The sequence below is a fragment of the Hesperophylax consimilis genome, chromosome 17 (genome assembly GCF_061612785.1).
Source record: "Hesperophylax consimilis isolate HC1 chromosome 17, BYU_Hcon_1.0, whole genome shotgun sequence".
In the NCBI taxonomy this organism is placed as follows: domain Eukaryota; kingdom Metazoa; phylum Arthropoda; class Insecta; order Trichoptera; family Limnephilidae; genus Hesperophylax; species Hesperophylax consimilis.
This window is the reverse complement of record NC_142852.1, coordinates 20055760-20068992: the sequence shown is the minus strand read 5'-3', so window position 1 is coordinate 20068992 and position 13233 is coordinate 20055760. Positions and strand designations below refer to the sequence as shown.

The 13233-nt window shown below is 37.1% G+C and overlaps 1 protein-coding gene across 1 annotated transcript; it reads right to left on the bottom strand.

Annotated features, from left to right (window-relative positions):
- Positions 1-1412: 1412 nt before the first annotated feature.
- LOC149416172 (uncharacterized) lies at positions 1413-11289 on the bottom strand. Its single transcript, XM_089642069.1, has 4 exons — positions 10893-11289; positions 9926-10106; positions 7739-7969; positions 1413-2744 (listed from the first exon to the last, which is right to left on the bottom strand). Exons 2-4 carry the CDS (start codon positions 10072-10074, stop codon positions 2561-2563), a joined length of 564 nt encoding a protein of 187 aa, XP_089498195.1. The 5' UTR covers positions 10075-10106; positions 10893-11289; the 3' UTR covers positions 1413-2560.
- Positions 11290-13233: the final 1944 nt, after the last annotated feature.

Below are 13233 nucleotides of genomic sequence, written 5' to 3'. Positions count from 1 at the left end.
CGTATTTTTACGAATTTAAATTCAGATACAGTGGTGCCTCACACAACGAACTTAATTCGTTCCAGGAGCAAGTTCGTTATGCGAAAAGTTCGTTATGTGAAACGCGTTTTCCCATAACAATACATGTTAAAAAAAATAATTCGTTCTGTAGCATAAAATATGGTAAGATGACATAAAAAAAAGAAAGAAGAGCGAAAGAAAAAAGGCATTCTTTTCCAGAAAAGACCCGTTTCATCGGCATTGAACACTTGTTGTGGGCAGTATCCTTCATCCATAATAAATTTTTGAAAATTAATAGAGAACTTTTCTGCTTCTTTTTTATCAGCACTGCCAGCCTCACCATGCATATTAACGCTGTGGATTCCATACCTTTTCTTAAATCTAAAAAACCACCCCCTGCTGGCTTTGAAATCTTCTTTATTATCTTGATTGCTGCTACTTCCAGGGATGTTTTTCTTTAGATCTTCATAAATTATCTTGGCCTTGTAACAGATAATATCTTGGGTTGTTACGTCACCTTTCACCTGCCTGTCCTTAATCCAAATCGCTAATAGCCTCTCCATTTCCTCGTGGATTGAAGATCTATGTTTTTCATTAAATAGTTTTGATACTCCTTTGGCTACTTTGGCTGATTTTATTGCATCCTTGTTTGTCAAAATGGTGAAAATGGTGGTCTTGTTGAGGCCAAACTCTTTGACGAGGTCACACTGTTTTACCCCACATTCACTCCTTCTAATTATTTCCTGTTTCATTTCAAGAGAAATCACCTTCCTGCTTTTTTTAGAACCCATCATATAAAAAAAATGTTGAGTTTATCTTAAAAGGACGACTGCCGTGATACGTGTGCGATTTAATTCGTAATGAAGAACGATTGCTGCGATACGTGCGTAAGTTAAGCGTACTACGCAGTGACTAACGAGTCTAACGACTGCCTGCGCGGGAGGATGCAATTAATCGGCAGTGATCGTAGAAGATCGGGCGACTTCGTTGTGTGAAGCGAAGTTCGTTGTGTGAAGCGAAGTTCGTTGTATGAATCGTGAAATGAACGAAAAGGAAGTTCGTTGTGTGCAGCATTCGCTGTGCGAGGCGTTCGTTGTGTGAGGCACCACTGTATTTGAAATAATGGGCCGGCTGCGACGGAAAATTACCGCGAAATCTCGATTTACGCGGAAATATATCGTATTTTTACGAATATCTCAATTTAAAGGGTAGGCCGCGACCGAAATCGGCAGCGAAATCTCGATTTACGCGTAAAAATATAGCATTTTTACGAATTTATTGCGAATATCTGAATTTAAAGGGCCCGCCGCTACGGTAATCGGCCGCGAAAATAAAGAAATAATTAGTATTAAAACGAATTTACAACTAAAATACCACCCGTATTTGAAGAGGCGACCGAGAAAATCGATTTTCGACGTTTTTTTTTTTTTTTTTTCATAAAAAATCGAATTACGTGGGAATTCGTTAATTCGAAATTTGATTTTTGATGTCCCGTGGATTTCGAATTAACGAGGTTCTACTGTATTGTCACTTGGTAAAAATGTTGATAATGATGATCTTTAAATTTTATTACGACCGTACTGGGTGTCCGACCCTTTTGACACTTTGTTGTAACTTTTCTAGCTTTTTCTTTACAGATTTCGTACCTACATAGTATAGGGGAAAAACCAAGGCGGGTGGTTTACGACATGATTGTGTTGCAAGGGCTATTTACGAAAATAATAATAAAAAATACCTACTTATCTAGTTTGTCTTTGTCGGCATATCTTTTGTTACACACGCCGAAAGTAAAAGTAATAAAACACAACTTTGGGACTTCACAAATCGTAAATAACGAATTTCGTTTTATTTTTGGAATTCCCTGATATTTTAAGAATATTTTAAAATTCCCTGACATTTCCCTGATAATTCCCGGTTCGGTAAAATTCCCTGATAATTCCCGGTTTTCCCGGTTTTCCAGGTCTGTGGCCACCCTGTTTATGGAACCAAAGGTTCCGACCGCAATTTGAAAATAACTTATGACACTTTGCGGATTTTCAATTAATTATTTTTATATGAAACAACAAAAAAGTGAGGTGGCTAACATTTGTTCATTATCAGTAATTTTAGTTACAATTTTTTTTATGTTTTCATTCAAAATTTTTATATTTCAAAAAACAAAAAGTTTATTTCAAATCATAAAATTTGAATGTGTGATTTATCATCTTTCAAAAACAGTTTTCAGTTTGCGGATACGTTCAGAAATATTAAATTTATTTGGATTTGATTGTAAAGCGGAAATGCTCTGACCTTCTAACAGAATGTTACCTGAGACCTGAGAGGAGTTAATTACATTTTATGAAGTTGGTCAGGTGCTGTCAGGTTAGGTTAGGTCAAGTCAGGGGAGGTTAGGTTACGTTACAAGTCATCTTAGTTACGTTAGGTTAGTATTAGCAAGATTACGTTAATTTAAAATAGGTTAGTATTGGCTAGGTTGGGTTATGCTAGATTAAGAAGATAGATCAAGTCGTCTAAGTTAGGTTAGGCTAATATTAGCTAGGTTAGGTTAGGTTAAAACAAGTCATGCCAGCTCCGCCTCTGTCACGGTGGAAACTGGGACAGGTGTGGGGGCGGGGGCTGGCAGGTCCCCCAGCAGGTGCAGCTGCTCGATGGCCGTGGAGAGCTGCTCCAGACTGCGCACCAGTCGTCCCATGGACTCGCGAGCGCTGGCCGGCTTGGCGGGGGCATCGGGGTCCGAACCCAACCTGGAATACCAAACAATTAATAATATCCAATGACGCCCTCCGTCGTCGAGGGGTAAAAGGCTCTCGACTAGCAAGCTGGAGGTCGCGTGTTCAAATCCCGGCGTGCACAAGTAAATTTTATTTGAATACATATATACATTCATATTCATATTGTGTATATACGGGAGCAAATAAATAAGATATAAATAGTATAAAATAGTCTGTTTGTGTGCTTAGTTCTTCTAAACTACGCAACGGATTTTGGGATTGATTTTCAAGTGGGACGGAATTGATTGCGTTCCACCACGGAAAAAGTCAAGATACAAGTAAGATGCTCCCCGTATACCTTATCGAGGCAAAAATAAATACATGTTCGAACGTGAAATACTTGGGGCACATTATTAATCAAGACCTACCGGACGATGGCGATATCGAACGACAAAGGAGAAGCCTAAGCATAGTGTCTAACATGATTGCCCGCAGATTTTTCAAATGCAGCAATACCGCTAAAAAAATACTGTTCAACGCATTCTGTACTGGCCTGTATACGTGTGAGACATGGTGTCACTACCGAACTTGCTCGATGGAACGACTCCGCCTGTAGAATCATATTTGGATACCGAAGATACAGCAGCGCATCGACAATGTTCACGGAACTAGGACTGAATGGATTTGCCGGCCTGATGAGACACCGGGTCACTGGAGCCAGGATGCGGCTAATGGCCTTCGCCAACACGTTGGTGACCGCAGCCTACCAGCACCAAGCGCTACTCCTGAGTGAGCGCTGGGCCCAAGCTCACTCAAGACCACGCCCTGCATAGTTGTCAATTACTTTGTTGTTAATTTATTCTCTGTCATATATTTTTTTCAATTTCACATACCTACTGTACAAAAAATATGTATACATATATGGGACGTGTGGGATTGCACTAACCTCCCCACATCCTGGAATAAATTATTATTATTATTATTATAGGTTTTCACTATCACTTAGAGAATTTCTTCCGGAAGGTTTGTATATATAATTAATGCATATTATATTTATAGAAAGTAGAGAAAAGTCGATGTTTTGTAATCAAGTCGTAAAAAAAAATATATATATTTTCACGCACTTACATTGCTAACGCTGGCTAAACCTTATGAGTAGAGACACCCGTTCATAGCATTAATGCGATGCACTACGTCGTGTAATATTTTAAATTGAGCCGCTATCAATAACAACCCTTACGTAGATGGCGATAAGGTTTAAATTCCCGCTTAACACCACCCGCCTGTTTTGATTTATGCAAGAAAAAAACATGGCCAAAAACTGCCTTTTATTTTATTTTGTGGATGTTCAGGCATAAATATTTAATTTTTTTTCGATCATTTTATAGATAACTTAATTTGCCACATTATACAATAAAATCATAACCGAAAATGGGTTCGTAAGTAGGAGATTTTGAACTTTAAAGCAGTTTTCATAGGCCTTTACATTATTTTTTTCTGGGCTTATAAAAAGACTTATCTAAAAAATACTCGATTATTTCAAAGGCCAAGATGTATTCTACTCGCAGTATTTAATTAAAGCATCTGAAACATTTCTAGGTGACCAAGTTTTCCAACCAAAAACACATGATTTTGCATTAGTATCTACGTATGGCATCGCCTTAACGATATTTTCGCAAATCAAAGCGACGAATGGTGTTTTTCCTGTGAATAGTGTTGACGCAGAAAGATTTTTTAGTCGATATAATCTTGTATTGACAGATCGTACAACAAACATGTGCCATGACACACTCTACTGTAGAAACATGTGCCATGTTGAGTTTCAATCAATAATACAATAAACATGTTCCAAGTTATTTTGCTAATTTAATTATTTTTCTCCTCTTGCCCACTCCCATTCCTAGACGATATCCTATTTAGCTATAAATGCTATGAAAACGCAAAATTAAAGCTACAGGGTTTTCCAATAAGAGGTGTTATTTTGAATAGCCCGCTATTTTGGTAGATGGTACTTTTGAAGCTGTCATTTTTTGACATTTGACAAGTAAAAACTACGCCATTAATAAAAATGGAACGATACACGCTTCAACAACGCATTGAAATTATTAAAATTCACTTGAGTGAATCAAATGCAAATCATCTTGAGTGATGAGGCCCATTTCCACCTCGGTGGCTTCGTCAACAAGCGAAATTGTCGCATCTGGGGCTCGGAAAACCCAAGAGTCACTATTGAAAAGCCTCTATATCCTCAACGTGTGACTGTTTGGTGCGGTTTATGGTCCGGCGGAGTCATTGGACCTTACTTTTTCGAAAATGAGGCTGGAGCAACAGTTACGGTGAATGGATTGCGCTATCGAGAGATGATTAATGATTTTTTATGGCCGGAATTGGATGGTATTGATCTGGACAACGTTTACGACGGCCGGCATAGTCCAGTGGTAATGCATTGGACTGCCATTCCGAAGGTCGCGGGTTCGAACCCGGCGTGCGCAAATAAATTTTATTTGATTAATTTGTGTTATTTCACAATTAATTAATTAAAATAATATATAGTATATTTGCGGCACGTTCCAGAGTGGAAGATACTACCAGTATCGCCCTGGTGTAAGACCACCATTCAGAATTGAAACGTTGCTCCAAATGGCTTTAGCCGTGTTTAGTGACTAGATCTGAATAGCCAGGTACTTCCCCACCTTCCTCTTTCTCTTCCCCACTTACCTTCAGCCTCACAACATCCCCCAATTGGGGATGCCATAGTCTCACTGGCTCCAGACGGGAGCAGTTGGGACTCTTGTGAGGTATTCACTATAAAAAAAAAATAAAAAAAACTTTCAACAAGACGGCGCTACGTGCCACACAAGCAACGAAACCATTGATCTTTTACGATGCAATATCAAAATAACACCTCTTATTGGAAAACCCTGTATGTATAAAAGCTATTTTTTCAATAATTAATGATACATTTCTTAAAAATTAAAGCTATGGATGGGTGACTCTACTTGAGTCTATCTGAGACCCTCTTCCCTCGTGGGACCTTTAGGGAGCTAAAGGGGATTGGAGAAGAGAAATGAGAGCTGGGAATACACATTGTGGAACCAGAAGACATAGCCACATATCCAATGACAACCCTGGTGAACTTTATAAAAGGGACCGGGTTACTGTTAACCTTTCCCTTACTGTGCTAAAAAATTCCACGCGTTCCGGTGCTGTGTAGTCAATACACATCTCAAAATAAGCGATTTAATATCCGAAAAATATGAATATTCATAGCTAATCGCTTATGTTTATTGTATTTTATATCAAAAGTGATAATAATTGTAATTTAATTGCTGAAAACATGAAAAAACCATCGGCAGATGCTAAACAAACGTGTGAGGGGTCCACATCTAACGACGGTCCGCGTCAGACTGGCTGGCGCGGCTAGCAGTGCACACACACAGCTATGCGGTCGTAGCTATCGATGGTCTAAATAAAAATACAACTGCGTACGTGTGGATTTCTCATGTTCACGCATAGCGAACTAAAGCGGGACAACAATAGCGTGTCATTTCCTCGCACACTCTTCGCGTAGCAGTATCACACGGTTGATTGTATTGGTGTATTTTTTTCCGATTTTTACAAAAATCTCTGATTTTTAATTGAATTTGAAAACTATGTAAAATATTATTTTTTAATTCAGTGCATAAATGTATAACGGAGGGATACCTAAAATCTGAACCCAGAATTTATTATATTTATAGAGTTATTAAAGTTATTAGAAGCAATGTGTAGTAAATACACACCACAGATAAGGAAAGGTTGAAGGAATGAGGTAAAATGGGAGATATCACAATGGCCTAAGGCCTAAGTGCTCACGGGAACTACATGAAAACTGTCTCCGCTTTATAAGTAAATAAATATGTCTATCATTGTCAGTTATTTTTAATATTTTAAACTTGCGAAAAGTGAATTTGATAAAATAATCAAATTATAGCCATATATGAACGCGTATATAAACTAAGTTTCACCAATCATATCCATCAAATTGTGAACAAAGGTATGAAAACACTAGGCTTAGTATTAAGAACAACTAAAAACTTTAATTCTTTACAAGCCATTAAACTATTATACGTATCTCTAGTAAGAAGTCTAATTGAATATAACTCAGTAGTTTGGTCTCCATCTTACAAAATTCACATTAACAACATTGAGCGAATACATTTCTACGTTTTATAAATTTTAAATTAAATATCCCTGTCGAAGACTTAAAATACAATTTCTTATTAAATACTCTAAAAATACATACATTAGAAGATAGACGTAAAATAAACGATTTAACGTTCTTATTCAAAATACTTAACTCTACATTCGACTGTTGTGAACTCCTGCAACTTATAAACATACATACACCCACAGTAACAACACGACAAAATACAAAATTCTACAGCAGCACACATAAGCGTAACTACATTGCCCACTCTCCGATACAACGACTTCACACCATGGGAAATCATTACTTGGGTGATGTTGACATATTCAATACCAACTTGGCAAGTTTTGTGGATCATTTAAAACATTTATTTCAACAATACTCCTAAACACATCATGTAAACCTACAAATAGCTGTAATTTTCTGTTTTTGTTTCTTGTGTTTGTATGACTTGTTGCATAGCTTTTATCAAATGTAATTTTATTCTTATTTTTTATGTTTCAAAGTATCTGTCAAATTAAAATTATACTACCAACCATGTAAAAGCCTTCTGGGCGTTAAATAAATAAATATTATTAGGCACGTTACGTTTACCATTATGTCTGTTTTAAAATCAATATGTACACTATTCATTGAAGTCCCTTTTAAATTCTAATTCTTATGTAAAAATAATTTCCATTCAATTGTATGTTGTCTTTCCAGAAATGAGTTTTATTAAACTCATTGGGAATAATGTTTTATAAATATTAATGTAATTATTTTGTAATATATTATCGCTTATGTACGCTTGGGATACCCTGAAGATACAAATAAAGACTAAAGAAGAAGGTTGAATTACTTGAAGTGCAGGCGCGCCAGGTCGTCCTGCTGTTGGCGGATGTCGGCGAGGTGAGCAGTGGCGCGAGACGCTTCGGGGGCGCCGAATGCGCGCAGAAGCCGCAGCAGGTCGGCTTGCGTGCGGCGCGCATCCTGCCGAGAAGCGCGCGCGCCCGACGTGGCAGCTGGAGCGGGAGGCGGGGCGGGCGCGCGACGCGGTCTCGCGCGCGGCCGCTCACTCACAAAGGCTATCCTGGAAGCAAAAAAAAATTTAACAGAAGTTTAGTAATGAACGGAAGAGAACGAGGATTTTTTTTTATGTTAACTTCATACAGGAGGTTCTGAGGAAAATAATTTCTCTTAGGACCTGGGCCATCTTTGGAGATGCCGTGTGGAGGTTATTTTTGAGGCGAGGTAGAAATAAACATGAGTATATATAAGAGATTCATGTTTGTAGGAGGGAAGAAACACAGGGGCCCGCAAAATCTTTCCACAATATTTATTTATTTTTATTTAAGTACATAAAACAGGCATGGTGCCCAAGAATTTACATACATGTTTAAATACATAATAATAACAAAATGATAATAACAAAAATAGTAACAAAATGAATAAGCTAAATATGCAGAAGTAAATAACAAATAAGAATGGGTAAAAGGTATATATAAGGGTTTCATCACAATATCAGCTTAATATGATTAAAGGTAATACATTTTTTTGAAGTGTTTAAATTGGTCATTAAAAATGTCTATTTCATTATTAGAGCCATGTATAATGTTATAATTTCTTAATGTTCGCGGTACAGGGGAAAAATATCCTGTATTTGTGTGGTAGGCTTTAATATGGAAAATGTCTTTCATCTTCCTTGTTGATTTTCTTGATGGAATACTATTGATGTTAATTTGGGATAAAATGTTTGGTGTATCAACTGATGCATGTATAATTTTGTGTAGGAGCAGTACGTCAGAAAGTTTACGTCTGACCGTCAGTGAGTGTAGTTTGTAGTGCAAAATTCGGTCATTATATGTTCCAAATTGACCAGATAAACCTTCACGATTAGGATTACACGGGTTAGTTTCCTTTGTATGGATTCAATCCTATAATTATGAATCTCATAATTGGGAGACCAAATTGTTGATGCGTATTCGAAAATACTTCGCACAATTGATTTATATAATGTTAAAGTTAATTCTGTACTTTTAAAACAATTTGTGATTCTTAGAGTTAATCCTAATACTTGTGATGCACTTTTTGAAATTGTATCTACATGTTTATTGAAGCTAAGTGACGAGTCAAATGTCACGCCTAAGTCTTTGATTGAAGTTGTGTTTAGTAAAGGGATATTGTTAATGTGATATGTGTTTGAGAATTTATTAATGATCTTTGTGAATGAAATTACGGCACATTTTATAAATCATTTAGTGTGCACCATTCATGAAGTGATGATAAGTCTTTTTGCAAATCGGTGCAATCCTCTAATAGAGATGTAAACTCAAAAATGAGTTCTAGAAACGACCCGTTCTCGATTCCATGATAACTCCTCCAAATGACAATTCAACACACCTATAAAGAGTGCTATAAAGTTATGAAAAGTGAAACACAAAACAAGGATAAATAGTTGCATAATATGTAACCTATTTAACCGAGTTTTTGTTTCATCACTTTTTATAATTTTATAGCACTTTTTATAGGTGTGCTGAATTGTCTTCACATTCTCATGTGACTAGTGTCAGATGTGTACAAATGTTGTACACGCGTTTAGCGTCTTTCCCGAATATGCACCGGTGATGAAGGGATCAATGACACTAGTTCGTTGGAGAACCTTTAATTGAAATACCGGTAAAACCAGGACAACGTTCCCACCTGATGCTTGTGCTCTAAAGATTTGCAATCCATTTGTTAAGATAGAGGAATCTATCAAACGGACCACCCGTTTCTACAAGGTATCAAGTATTTTGGGGTACTAGACCAGAGGTGGCTGCCGAATTCAACAGTGGAGTGGACTGGCGATTTGTACAGGGTTAGCAGTATCTGCGTGCCGTGTACAGTAAGCCCAACTTCTGAGAGACTAACATGACTTCGATGGAGGTGGTCACTTAGGGTTACATCAATGGATCAAACGCAGGGAAATTGTACAGTCAGAGGACAGGTGAGGTAGCTGGTGGATGGTAAGACACAGAACACCCCGTATGGAGCACATAGCTAGTACCTGGTGCTCTGTTGCGGGGGTGTGGGCTGCACGGCGCGGGCGGAGTTGATGGAGGAAGACAGGGCGGGGGAAACGGAGGTGCCCCCGACCAGGTCCTCGTCCTCGCAGACCAACTGCTGCCGCTCCGTCAGGCGCGTCTCCTGCTCCATGGAGGGCTCGTGATCGTGGGACGACAGTGTGACTGCAACATCAAACATATTACTTCACGTTAGGTCTACATGAGAGAGACTGGCTTATTTATGCCTATGGATGTTTGCAAAAGCGATTATTTTCATTATAGTACATAAAAACAGGTTTTTTTTTCACATTAACTCCACACAATGCCTCTTTAAAGAGTGGGATGAAACACAGAAGCCGGCAAATCTTTACTCAGCTGATGAAATCAAGGACAAGTTGCAGAAATGACCCGTTCTCATGAGACAAATGTACAAATTTTGGGCGCATGTTTGGGGTGTTTTTTTTAAGGTATCAATGATGCTAGTTCATCAGAACATCTTCCATTTAAATACTGGTAGAACAAGGACAGTATTTCCACCTGTAGCCTGTGCTCTAAAGATTGCAATACGTTTGTTAAGACAGAGGAATCATCCAAACGTACTGACCGTTTCTGCACAGAGACATGGGTATTTTGGGGTTCCAATTCAGAGCGAGAATTTAGTTGTGTACTATCTGCGGGTATTGTATAGTACGCCCAGCTTCTGGAGGCTAAGTGGACTCTGGCTTGGATGGATCCTCTGTGCCTGAGCTGGTCACTTAGCATTACACAAAGCATATCAATGGCAGGCTTGTTGGGAAGATTTCTTCCGTCGAAGAAGACTCCATTGTCATTTTAATCGTGAATAAAGCAAGAGTGCTTGCCAAGATAGATAAGGATGGTGGGTCATCCTCTCTGTCTAAACTTGGAGGAGAAACGACGTAAATATATAAATAAGCAAGGTTAAACAGTATTAAAAAAATTAAGCCACACCTTCTGTATCGTTTTCCGTTGCAAATTGAGTAGTTCTCTTGGATGTGACGCACAAAATGTTCTATTTAAAATATCAACAGTTTTTTTAAAAGTCACTAAAACACAATTATAACAGAGCTTCTCAAAGTTGTTTTGATTTCAGAACGTATAATTTAATGTTATAGTTCACTTTTTATAACAAATATACTAGAAAACACTTGTTAAATGCGTAAATTTGTTGTAATAAACAAATTTACGGAGAAAGAACGGAACGAGAAATGTCAAATTGACGTTCAATGTTCAATGCCGATAGAGATGGCATGATTAGAGTCTGCCGTGTCTTGTCCCGGTGACTTTAATGTCACTCAAAACTCTTGCACCGCAGAGGCGCTGGAGCGTAGGACAGAACGTTAGTGCGATTTTGTATGAATGACACTAAAGCCAACTCTAGGGTGAGGGCAAATTATCTAGCAACCATCTTGTGCGATAAATTCTTAGAAGGTTTGTAAGCGAACTGATATAAAAGAACTATTTTATTTTGTATTGATGAATTATAACGGTGATTTTTTAGGATAAACATTTGATTAGGCAAGGAATGGGACATATATGAAGTAGGTTAAGTCATTTTTCATACCCTCTTACTCGCGGCTTCAAATTGCTCTCAAATAGCTCAGTCCGAGACCTTTTAGGTTAATACTTGCAACAATAGTATTCAGAAAAACCGGTTATTTTTGGAACCGGTTCCATTATTCATTTGTCAAAAATGTTACAAAAACTTTGTTTAACTGTGTTAAATTCGTAGAACTCCATTAATAGTTACTTTAAAAATACAAAGCAAATGAATTATAATAGTTCATTATGCAACACTTTGCTTACAAATCATTTAAAAGTTTGTCATAAAAGATGGCTGCTAGGCAGTTTCTTTTTACCCTAGATTTAGCTTCACTGCCAATCCTACAAAAACTCTTTTTTGGCTTGACTGTATTTAACATGTATATATTTATATTTTATGTATAAGCTGTTTGTCTCTCTCTCTCTTACCTTTACCAAAAACGCACTAATTAAATGATCTGTTCAGTGCATTGATGGTTGCAATTAGTCAATAGTCCAGGGCTTTTTAAGTAAGAAACGTAATAAAGTCAAGGAACTAATTAGTAAAATGGAAACAAATTATTATAAGCATCAATTACTCGCCTGAAATGTTCGTAAAAATTGAAAATATCTCCCGAGTAAAAATAAATGCGGCCGACGGGAATTGAACCCGCAACTTCTTATGTCCGGTCAGATGCTCTGGACCACTGAACTACGTCGGCTTATTCCCAACCCGTCAAATAATTCAATATGTACAAGTACTTCAATCGACAATTACTGCTTATTTTATTTTTTCACCTGTAAACAACCAAATTTATTTTTGTAGGAAAGGCAAATAAAAATTTGTTTTCCTTTGTGCTATGCATAAAAACCTTGTATTATAAACATTATTTTATCATAAAAAATGGAAACAATTTTAACTTTTATTTATATACTTGCAACACCGGTTTCAAACTGACAGAAGCTTGTAAGGTAACAAATAAATATCTTGTAAAGTAATTATTATTTTACACCCAAACTTCACAGTTACCGAAAGATAACATCAAACTGTTCTATATATAATTCTTCATTGAATCACTTTTTTAATCTTGCGATAGCCGTTGCTATCTGTGCACCGACTTAAGCTTCCATTATTCGGGTAAGTTCCCTTGAATTTGTCAACGTGTTTATTCCTTTTTTCTTTAGATCTCATTATAAAGTATCATCAAATACTCTATAATATTTATAATACCTCCAGCTTCTGGCATTTACCATACATTCTGATGACAACATGCTACACTAGCGCGTCCTAGCGGCATGAGTTGTGCGCCTTGGTTTTCGTTCATGCATTTAAATGGATTTTATTTGAAATATATTATTAATTTTACGTTTAATTTATAGAAATCGAAAAAATAGGTAACCTTCACACGACCTAACTGCTTTTTTGGTAATTATTTACCTACGACTACCGTTTGAGAAAATATTCTGTACGAGACACTATTTTGACACACCGATTTCTCGCATACTTCGCGTTCGTTTGTGTAGTGGCAGTGTAGGAAACATGAAAGGCATAATCGGCATAATAGACAATTTTTCGAGATCGCTAGACACGCACCCGTTAATTGTTAGGCGATCAACTTTGATACCAAACATCAGATGAATTTAGTTTCTTAATATTTAAAGGTTTACTACGATTTTTTTAAAATAAAACGTTTTCATTTTAGGTAAGGTTGGGTTATTATAGGTTATTACAGGTTAGATTAGGTTATGTTGGATTATTATGTGTTAGATT